Here is a 10,628-nt window from a genome sequence, read left to right as displayed (position 1 = left end):
GTGCCGAGCCCACGCAGCCCCCGGCCCGGGAGCACCCATGGGAGCCCCCATGGCACCGGCAGCTCCCGGGGCTGCCGCAGACACCGGAGATGAGCTCGGGGTTTGCTCTTTGCAGCTGCTCCGGGTCCGCCTCATGGGCAAAACGAGCTAAAAGGATTCATTCACCTTTTCTTTTTCAGGCTGTGATTTCTCCAGCTGCAGAAAACCTTTGGAGCTGAGCAACAGGAGAATTCCCAGATGCCTCACAGGGCATGTTCTAAAAGTGTTCATCCATCCCATCCCTCCCCAGCCTCGCTCCTGGCACCCCTCAGCGTGCCGCCTTTGCTCGGGGAGCTGCTATTCCAGGACCAGGCTTAGGGGGAACACACTGCCAGACCCCTCCAATCCTGCTGAAGGGAGGATTTGGAAGGGAAAACTCTGGAGGCTGATCCTTTCCCAGACTGCTGGTGAGCAGCAGGCACAGGGAAGAGCTGGGTGTTCTTCTGCAACCCCCCGATTGTTTTCCCCGTGTCCCCAAAGTGCTGGCAGCAGGCACAGCTGGTGGGACCTGGGCCAGCATGTGCCTGATGTCTGTGCAGCCTTTGGAGTCTCTCCCAAGTGCCCTGAGCTCATCCCAGCTTTCCATCAGGGGCTGAGTGTTGGTGCCTCAGCAGCAATGAGCAGCCCCTGACTGCCCGTGGCACCAGGACCCTGCACCCATCCCCTTCCCTACCGGAGCCCTTTCCATCCCAACAGAGCCTGGAAAACCCCAGGCAGCATCCCAGCAGATCCATGTGCCGATAAAAACACGCTGCAGACCCATGTCCAGGCCTGATCCAAACTTAATTGAATGGGAATGAGATGTATTTTATGTCCTTAAAGTACATTAAGTGCTTGGAAGTTAATTGGCATTTAATTAGCATAAATCAAGCACTTTAATAATACTCAAGGAAAAACAATGTGATGTTACAAATGCTTGATCAAAAGTCACCCTGGCAAATTAAAGATGAATGTGCCCAACACATCAGCACACGAGGCTGGGCACGGGCTGTCCCCGCTGCTGTCCCCTGCTGTCCCCAGGGACCGCAGCGGTGGCACCACTGCCCTGGAAGGACCTGCCAAGCCCCCCTGCCCTGCAGCTGCTGGGAGAGGGGCCTTGAAACCACTGTGCAGCAGGGAGATGGGGTGTGGGATGGATCTGGGATGCAGGAGGAAATTGGGATGTAATGGAGTTGGGATGTGGAAGGCACCCAGGGTGCAGGATGGATTTGGGATGCAGGAAGGACCCGGGATGCAGGATGGACCCGGGATACAGGATGGACCCGGGGTGCAGGAGGGCTCCGGGATGCAGGATGGACCCGGGATACAGGATGGATCCAGGATGCAGGAAGGCTCCGGGATTCAGGAGGGCTCCGGGGTGCAGGAAGGCTCCAGGGTGCAGGAGGGCTCCGGGGTGCAGGAGGGCTCTGGGATGCAGGAGGGCTCTGGGATGCAGGAAGGCTCCGGGATTCAGGAGGGCTCCGGGGTGCAGGAGGGCTCCGGGGTGCAGGATGGATTTGGGATTCAGGAAGGCTCCGGGGTGCAAGAGGGCTCCGGGGTGCAGGATGGATTTGGGATACAGGATGGATTTGGGATTCAGGAGGGCTCCGGGATGCAGGATGGATTTGGGATACAGGATGGATTTGGGATTCAGGAGGGCTCCGGAATGCAGGATGGATTTGGGATACAGGATGGATTTGGGATTCAGGAGGGCTCCAGGATGCAGGATGGATTTGGGATTCAGGAAGGCTCCGGGGTGCAGGAGGGCTCCGGGGTGCAGGAGGGCTCTGGGATGCAGGAGGGCTCCGGGGTGCAGGAGGGCTCTGGGATGCAGGATGGATTTGGGATTCAGGAGGGCTCCGGGATGCAGGAGGGCTCCGGGATGCAGGAGGGCTCTGGGATGCAGGAGGGCTCCGGGGTGCAGGAGGGCTCCGGGGTGCAGGCAGCAGCAGCGGTGCAGGGGGTGCCCGGTGCAGAGGCAGCCGCAGCCAAGCGCGTTTCCTGCGGGGCCGAGCATCCTCTCGAAAGAGGAAGGTGGCACAGCCCGGGGGCCCCGGCCCCGCTCCCACCGAGAGCCCCGAGCGGAGGCGGGGACGCGCTGGGGTCCCCACCGCACCCGCTCCCCACGGGCTCCCTTTGGGGAGGAAGCAGCGATTCCGCTCCATGTTTGGTTCGGCATTTTTTGGGGCGTTGCCATGACAACCGTCCCAGTGACATCTTCATGCTATTTGTCTCCTTCTGGGGGCTGCATCCTCTTCCTCCCTGGAGGAGCCGCTGCCGGGTTCCCGGCTCAGCCGGAGCCCCCGGTGCCTCCCGGTGCTCCCGGCTCCTGCCCAGCCCCGGTGCAGCGATTCCCCCTCCCCGAGCCGGGGATGCTCCGTTCCCGGAGTTCCCGCACTCCAGCATCTCTGCAGCGTTGTCCTTCTCTGAAAACGCAGCTCTGTGCGTGCCTGTGCCCCTGTGGGGGTCACCTCCCGCCACGGGAAAACAGAAAACAAGCTGAAAATAGAGAGGTGACATTGGCAGCGCCTGCCAGCCCCGCGGGGACAGCGGGAAGCTGGGAACTGCCCTGTCACAGCAGAGAGAGCGGGGAGGCGTCTGCCCCAGACCCGCAGCCCCTGCCCGGGGAAGGAGCTGTGACCCCGCTCAGGGCAGCCGGGCCCTTTCCCACTCCTCCCTCCTCCTTCCAGCCCCATTCCTGCACTGGTGCCCCGGGGCTGGGCAGGGTGGGCGGCCCAGAGTGGGGGCACAGCTCACCCAGCACAGCCCCTGCCCCAGGGGCCCCTTCGGGGGGGAGATCTGGGAAAGCAACAGGCATTTCCCATGTTAAAATTCCACAAAATTGGGAGTGACTTAAGGCAGGGAGCGCGGGGGGTTCCTGTCTGGCACCGGGAGTGCTCTCAGCGTGTTCCAGTGCAGCCCCCCCGGTGCCCACGAATCCCCCCGGGAGCTCGGGGGCCGCAGGATGAGTCAGGGCAGCGCTGCCGGAGGGGATGGATGCCCGGCTGACGCAAAGCTGCTGCGCTGGCTCCTCTCCCCCTGCCCACACAGCTCCATCCTCCCCTTCCGCTGACTCTCCTGCCTCTGGCAGCCCCTCTGCCAAGCAGCCCCGCTCCATCCCACCTGCCTCTGGCCCACCCCGGCACCTGGCTGAGTGCCTCACCCCTTGGTCCTCCTGATGCCCCGAGGGGGCAGGGACAGGACTGTCCCCAAAGCTCCTGTCACCCTCTGGGGCAGCAGCCAGGGGCAGGAGCTGCTGGGCATCGTCCCGGCCAGTCTGAGCGGGGGCACTGGTGCCCACCCAGAGGGCACAGGGCTCCCCGGCTCTGGGGGTGCCCGGGCACGGCTCGGGGGTCACACTCTGTGCGTGGGCAGTGCCAGAGGAGCCGGGGACACCACGGACACGGCGCTGCCAGAGCCCTGGGACCGTGGCTTGGCTGGGAAGTTTCCATCCTCGCTCCAGCAGCACAGGAACCGTGGCTGGCCCAGGGAGATGCTGAGGAGGGCAGGAGGAAGGGGAAGGAGCAGGGGCAGGAGGTTCCACACCGGCTGTGCTGGGCTGCACCCATGGACAGGGCCCTGTGCCCGCTGTCACTTCAGGAACAGGCGCGTGGCCTGGTCACCCAGCAGGAACCTTTGGGGAGGTGAAAGAGACAGAAATTGGGGGTCAGCGCTTCTGCCATGGCAAGGATATGACAAGGACATGGGGACAGCATCGGCCCAGCACCAGCCTGAGGCTGATTTGCCACACGAGACAAGGGTGAAGCAAAGGCACGTGTGGACACAGGCTGGAACTTTGCTGTCATCCTGTCCTCAGGGGAAGGAAAAGGGAAAGGAGTCCCCAGCCCTTGGACAGCCCTCTGGAAAAGCCTCAGCCTGGAGCCTTGTCCGATGGAGGAGGCAGCAGCACAGGGCAAAGGGAGGGTGACAGCCCCAGTGTCACCGCAGCTGTCACCTACCTCAGCAGCACCCCGACGAGCAGGGCAGCCACCATGGGCCCCACCCAGTACACCCAGTGGTAGTCCCAGCAGTTTGCCACCAGAGCTGGCCCGAAGGCTCGGGCTGGGTTCATGCAGGCTCCGGACACACCGCCCCTGGAAGGGAACAGAGCGGCTGTGTCATGGCAGAGGGACACGGGAGCAGCTCCTGTCCCCTCAGTGCTGGGACAGGGCAGCAGCGTCCCCTTCCCAGGGCCCCTTCCCAGGGCTCCATCCCAGGGCTCCATCCCAGGGCTCCATCCCAGGGCCCCTTCCTAGGGCTCCATCCCAGGGCTCCATCCCAGGGCCCCTTCCCAGGGCTCCATCCCAGGGCTCCATCCCAGGGCTCCATCCCAGGGCCCCATCCCAGGGCTCCATCCCAGGGCTCTGGAGGGCAGCGGGATTGGAGCACCCTGAGCCACGTCCTGCTCGGTGATGAGGATGGCTTTCCACGGGGGATGGGTTTCTGTGGCAGGCAGGCTCAGGGACCAGCCCGGCCCCAAGAGCAGCTGCTCAGCAGCCCTGGCGTTCCCCCCCAGCCCCTGGGGCTCCCCGGCCGGGGGAAGCCTCAGTGCCGGTGTCCTGGGGCACAGCAGAGCCCGGCTTTGCTCGGGGAGGGCTCCACGCCAGGCACGGCTCACACACAGGAGCGGGGCGGGAGCTGTAAGCATTTACAGCTTAAAGGGGTAAATATTTGCCGAGGGGTTTGTGTAAACACGGCCCGGGCTCCTGCCAGAGCGGGTGGGCGCTGCCTTAACCCGGCACTGCATTAACATTTCTAATTGCGCTCCTTGTCCCGTCACGGTGGCAGCGCGGCCGGGCTGAGCCTGGAGCGCTTCCAGCGGGGACACGAGCGACACAAAGCCTGTGTCAAAAAGGGACGAAAAGCTGTGTTTGCTCAGGGCTTCCCACCGCAAACACAGCCCGGGCAGGTCATCCCCACGGCCCGGGCTCGGGGATGCGCGAGGGATCCGGGATGCGGGAGGGATCAGGGATGCGGGAGGGATCAGGGATGCGGGAGGGATCAGGGATGAGGGAGGGATCAGGGATGCGGGAGGGATCAGGGATGCGGGAGGGATCCGGGGTGCGGGAGGGATCAGGGATGCGGGAGGGATCCGGGGTGCGGGAGGGATCAGGGATGCGGGAGGGATCAGGGATGCGGGAGGGATCCGGGATGCGGGAGGGATCAGAGATGCAGGAGGGATCAGGGATGTGGGAAGGGTCCGGGATGCGGGATCTGAGCTGAGGCTGCTCCTGCACCCAGCCCATCAGCTCTCCCAAAACTGCCAGAGCTCCCACTGCGCTCATTTGATGGCCTCCCTGGTGTGCTCGGAGTGCCTCAGTTTCCCCGGCAGCAGGGTCTGTGCGGTGCTGCAGGAGGGGGGGTCCCATCCCCGCCTGTCCATCCCACCCCACCCCAGACCCGGCTCTGTCCGGGACCCTGGTGCAGCTGCTCGGGGTGGGATTTGGGCTGTCCCCAGGTGTCCCCAGGTGAGCGGTGCCAGGCGGAGCAGGGTGCGGCGGTGTCCCCGTGGCAGGCGGAGCAGGGTGCGGCGGTGTCCCCGGGTGTCCCCAGGCGGAGCAGGGTGCGGCGGTGTCCCCGGGTGTCCCCAGGCGGAGCAGGGTGCGGCGGTGTCCCCGCGCCTGTCCCGCAGCACGGGGGGGACAGGAGGCTCACCCCGCCAGGATGTCGGCGGTGACCGTGAGGCCGATGCACAGCGGGGCCAGCGGGGTCCTGCTCCTGCCATTGATGGCTCCCATGCAGACCACGAGGAGCAGGAAGGAGCTGAGCACGATCTCCCCGAGCAGGACAGCGGGGACCTGCTCGTCAGCCGTGATGCCACCGAAGGCTCCTCCGCTGGCGTTGCCGAAGCGCTCGCTCGGTGCCACGGCCTGCGGGGAGAGCCGCGGTGGGCACCGGGCTCGGCCGAGCCCCGGGCCGCCAGATGGGCTCGCTGTCGGGGCAGCGGGGGCGGAGGGCGGCTTAAAGAGGAGCTAAACTCGGCACTTGGCGGGGGAAAGGCAGCCCCGAGCGCCTGGCGAGCGCACACGGGCTGGGGAAGGCGCTGGGCAGCTCCTGGGACCGGGGGATCCGGGCAGGGTGAGACCCCCGGGGCTGGGAAGGGGCAGCACCGAGCCCAAATGGCCCTGAGGGAGCAGAGCTGGGGCAAGGAGGGCAGGGAACCGCTCCGTGTGAACGGGGCAGCGCTGCAGGGACACCCCGGCTCCTTCTGCGCCTCCTCAGCGGGCACGGCAGAGCTCCGGAGAGATTCAGGGGGTGAGCCCGGCCCCAGAGCCCGCAGCAGCCCGGGACAGCTCGGGCAGGGCAGGGCAGGGCAGGGGGGTCCCTGTGCCCCAGCCCTGGCACAGACACCCCCGGCTCCGTACCTTTGCCAGGCCGGCTCCGATCATCCCTCCGCAGAGCTGGGACAGCCAGTAGGGGATGAGCATGGTGATGTGGAGCCCCCCGAGCAGCCACACGCCCAGCGACACCGCGGGGTTGAAGTGGCCTCCGCTGCCGAGGACAGAGCAGCATCAGCCCAGCCCAGCCCAGCCCAGCCCAGCTCCCTCCCGGGGCTCCCTCCAGGAACCACTGATGCTTTTCCAGTCCTTCCACGCTGCACAGGAGCAGGATCCGGCTGTTTCCTCTCCCTGCAGAGCAGCAGCAGCAGCCGGGCCCTCCTGCAGCGCTGCCAGGGTCGCTTTTGGGGACAGGACTGGGGATGTGTCACTGCCAGGACGGGGGTGGGCAGCAGGGATCCCCCAGAGCTGCAGGGACACTGGCAGGGCTGGCAGGCAGGGACAGGGACCAGAGCAGGGCCCTCAGTACCACAGCTAAATCCTTCACCTCGAAAAGCACAAGCAAGTCAGACACAGAGACCCTCTAATTAAAACTGATTACCATGAGACACAGGTTAATGAACAGGTTTCATAACTGATCAGCCTGATAATTGCTGCTGATGAGTCAGAGAGTCTGGGAACGATAACCACATCTGAGTGCTGAGCTGGGATGAAGCTCTCCAGGAGAGCAGGAGCTGCACTGCTCGGGGATGTGCTGCGGCTGCAGCCCGGGCTGGGGGAGCCTGGGGGCTGGGGGGGGACCTGGCTGCACACAAACCCCACCTGGGGGAGCAGCCTGGCAGGGAAAACCCTCCCGAGCACGGCTCCTCTCCAGCATCCCTGGGAACAACCCTTCCCCGGCAGGGTGGGCAGTCCTGGCACAGCTGGGGCTGCACTGGATCCCTGGCGGTGCCTGGACAGGGCTGGGAGCTCCTGGGACAGTGGGAGGTGTCCCTGCCACGGCAGGGCTGGAACTTGGTGGGATTTAAGGTCCTTTCTAATCCAAACCACGCCAGGCTTTCAGGGACCTGCAGCTCCTCACCACAAAGGTCCCCTGTCCTGCTGCCCTGGTTTCACCATGCCGGGGTTTGGGGTGCAGGGGAGCCCCCCTCAGCTCTGCCACCGTGGGTCAGGGGTCCCCACTGCACAAACCTCACCCTGGGCCGTTTTTCCTCCTATCAGGCACTGATAAATTCTCAGTCCCATTGCTCTGGGGTTTGCTCATGATCCTGGCCAAGCCACCCGGGGCAGCCTGGGGAATCCCATCCCTGTGTGGAGCTGACACAAGGGAAGGGAATGAAACTCCCCAGGGACTTTTTCAGCTTCTTCCTTGTGAGTAAATCTATATCTCAGTGCCACACAGCATCTTTATCAATGAGCAGATTTGTCTAAATGTTGCTTCTGAGTAATTGAAACCACTTTTTTTTAACCTGAAAATGCCTGGAGAAGGAGCACAGTTGGGTCAAAATGTTTTGCTCTGGCATCCTTGTAAAAGGAATCATCTCATCTTCACAGATAATCACAAAATCATAGAATGGTTTGGGCTGGAAGGGCCCTTAAATATCTCCAGCTTAAAGTTCCAGCTCCCAGAACATTCCTGTTTCAGCTTGAGCATTTTTATAAAAGGGGCTAAAAATCAAAACACTGCAATCCAAAGGCAGGTGGACACCCCCAAACCCGGGGTGTTGGGGGTGCCACCCCCAATGCCACCACCCCCCAATGGGCCACGCTGCCAGCCAGGGGCTCCATGGCGAGGCAGGGGGGCTGCAGGGGCTGCAGGGGCTGCAGGGGATGCAGGGGATGCAGGGGCTGCAGGGGATGCAGGGGCTGCAGGGGATGCAGGGGATGCAGGGGCTGCAGGGGATGCAGGGGATGCAGGGGATGCAGGGGCTGCAGGGGATGCAGGGGATGCAGGGGATGCAGGGGCTGCAGGGGCTGCAGGGGATGCAGGGGATGCAGGGGATGCAGGAGATGCAGGGGATGCAGGGGATGCAGGGGCTGCAGGAGATGCAGGGGATGCAGGGGATGCAGGGGCTGCAGGGGATGCAGGGGATGCAGGGGCTGCAGGAGATGCAGGGGATGCAGGGGATGCAGGGGATGCAGGGGCTGCAGGGGCTGCAGGAGCTGCAGGGGATGCAGGGGATGCAGGGAAGAGCCCGAAGGCAGCGGGCAGCAGCCATGGACGCTTCCCCTGCCCAGGTGCAGCCCCAGGGCCAGCGCGTGGTGTCCCTTACCTGATGTCCCCCAGGACAGCGATGGTGACCGCCAGGGCCAGCCCGTGTGCCAGGGCGGGCTGCAGCCTCCCCGTGCCCCCCGAGTCCTCCACCACCGACAGGCAGCCGATGAAGATGAAGAGGGCACTGCCCAGCAGCTCGGCCACGCAGGGCTGGATGTGGCGCTCGTACCAGTGCGGCCGCGAGGGTTTGGGCTTGAGCTCCATGTCCATCACGTCCTGCAGCCGGTGGGGCCCGGCCATCGGCAGCTGGGGCACGGCTGGGGGATGCTGGATGTGCAGGGCAGGGCTGGGGGATGCTGGATGAGCAGGGCTGGGGGTGCTGGATGAGCAGGGCTGGGGGTGCTGGATGTGCAGGGCTGGGGGTGCTGGATGAGCAGGGCACACCCAGGGGTGCTGGATGTGCAGGGCTGGGGGTGCTGGATGTGCAGGGCTGGGGGTGCTGGATGAGCAGGGCAGGGCTGGGGGATGCTGGATGAGCAGGGCTGGGGGTGCTGGATGAGCAGGGCTGGGGGTGCTGGATGAGCAGGGCTGGGGGTGCTGGATGTGCAGGGCTGGGGGTGCTGGATGAGCAGGGCACACCCAGGGGTGCTGGATGTGCAGGGCCCAGGGCTCTCAGCAGGGACAAGGGCCCCAGGAGGCTGCCAGGCTGCCCCGGACTTGTCTGAAGAGGCAGCTCTGCAGGGAGGCTCTAAATACAGATTGGATTTGCATTGCTAAGAGAAAAAAAAGGGGTCATAAAAGCTGTTGGGCCGGCCCCCAGGGATATCAAAGCTCGTTATCACTGCCAAGCCTTGGTTCAAGGCTTGGGGATTTTTTCCTTGGTTTTTTTGTGGCTGTTGCTGGTGTAGTTTTAGGGGGTTCTGCCAAGATTCAGGATGTGGTTCCTGCCATGCACACCTGGAGTGTGGCACCTGCTCAGCCCTGGGGGCTCTGTGCCTGTTGGAGGGGAAGAGCTGATGCTGCCATCCCAGAATCCCAGACTGCTTCAGGTGGGAAGGGAGCTCTAAGAAACGGGACCATCCAGTGCCACCCCCTACCCTGGGCAGGGATATCTTCCCCTGTCCCCATCCAGCCTGGCCCTGGACACTTCCAGGGGTCCAGGGGCACCCACAGCTTCTCTGGGCACCTGTGCCAGGGCCTCCCACCCTGTGAGTGAAGACCATCAATCAAAATTCCTCTAACCTCAGCCCACGTCCTGCCTGGAGATTCCAAGGCTGGGAGTTCATATCCCTTGCAGTGCTCTCAAATAAAGATGTGAGCAAGGGTGCCAAGGGATCCACCAGGCACTCCAGAAGTGATCAAACATTGATTAAACCATCCCTGAACCCTCCTCATCCCAGCAGGGATCACTGCCTGCAACACCAGGCTCAGCCCAGGCACCAGCATCTCACACCCCACAGCTCCCAGCACGACCAGCAAGGGCTCCACTGGGAGGGGTTTAAGCAGGGCTGAAGGAGCCCAGACGTGATCTTTGGAGTATTTATCGCGAGGGATTCGTGTGACACGTACCCAGTGGTGGGCACTGCCCAGGTGATCCCGGTGCAGCTCCTGGGAGCAGCAGGAACGTGCCCACAGCCCGGGCAGGGATCAGCCCAGCCCTCCAGGGACGGGCCCTGCAGCCTTGAGCAATGTCCTGCTCACAGCCCCGTGTTTGTGGCGGCTGCCTGAGCAGCGGGGTTTGTAGGAACTCCTCTCTTGTAAGCAGGGTAAAGAACGCCACCGTGGTTTATGATGTTGTCACAAGGCACTGGGGATGGGAAGGAAATTTCCACTCACCTGTCCCTGTGGCCACAGCACAGACAAGGGTCAGGCAGGAGAATCCCAGTAAAGGCACCTCTGAAGGAGCCTCCATCAGCCCATTTCCCCTCCCAAGAGCTTGCTTCCTACGGCCAACAGGTCTTGGCACCAGTGTGTAGATATCACTGGGATGTGGAGAGTGAGAGCTGGGTTTGCCTGGTCCCTGTGAACCCCCAGGCCTGGGGGATGGGGAAATGCCTGATTCAACCCTGTCAGCCCACAGGGCACCATCTCCTGGGGCCAGCTCCCAGCAGGCCTGT

At 63.8% G+C, this 10,628-nt stretch overlaps 1 protein-coding gene across 1 annotated transcript; it reads right to left on the bottom strand.

Moving 5' to 3' along the window:
* Positions 1–3,566: 3,566 nt before the first annotated feature.
* On the bottom strand, positions 3,567–9,222 carry AQP8 (aquaporin 8). Its single transcript, XM_086854874.1, has 5 exons — positions 8,570–9,222; positions 6,384–6,510; positions 5,674–5,888; positions 3,978–4,112; positions 3,567–3,652 (listed from the first exon to the last, which is right to left on the bottom strand). The coding sequence occupies exons 1-5, from the start codon at positions 8,809–8,811 to the stop codon at positions 3,610–3,612; spliced, it is 762 nt and encodes a 253-aa protein (XP_086711000.1). The 5' UTR covers positions 8,812–9,222; the 3' UTR covers positions 3,567–3,609.
* Between the last annotated feature and the right edge of the window lie 1,406 nt (positions 9,223–10,628).

The sequence above is a fragment of the Cyanistes caeruleus genome, chromosome 17, assembly GCF_971803275.1.
Source record: "Cyanistes caeruleus chromosome 17, bCyaCae1.hap1.1, whole genome shotgun sequence".
Taxonomy (NCBI): domain Eukaryota; kingdom Metazoa; phylum Chordata; class Aves; order Passeriformes; family Paridae; genus Cyanistes; species Cyanistes caeruleus.
This window is presented reverse-complemented; position numbering and strand designations above follow the sequence as displayed.

What these genes read in the sequence shown, in the direction of transcription:
- AQP8 (XM_086854874.1), bottom strand. Translation starts at nt 8,811, where the DNA reads ATGGCCGGGCCCCACCGGCTGCAGGACGTGATGGACATGGAGCTCAAG. An exon ending in ACCGCCGACATCCTGGCGGG is followed by an intron (nt 4,113 to 5,673) that starts GTGAGCCTCCTG and finishes GTTCCCTTCCAG; the next exon opens with GGGCGGTGTGTCCGGAGCCT. An exon ending in CTCGTCGGGGTGCTGCTGAG is followed by an intron (nt 3,653 to 3,977) that starts GTAGGTGACAGC and finishes ACCTCCCCAAAG; the next exon opens with GTTCCTGCTGGGTGACCAGG.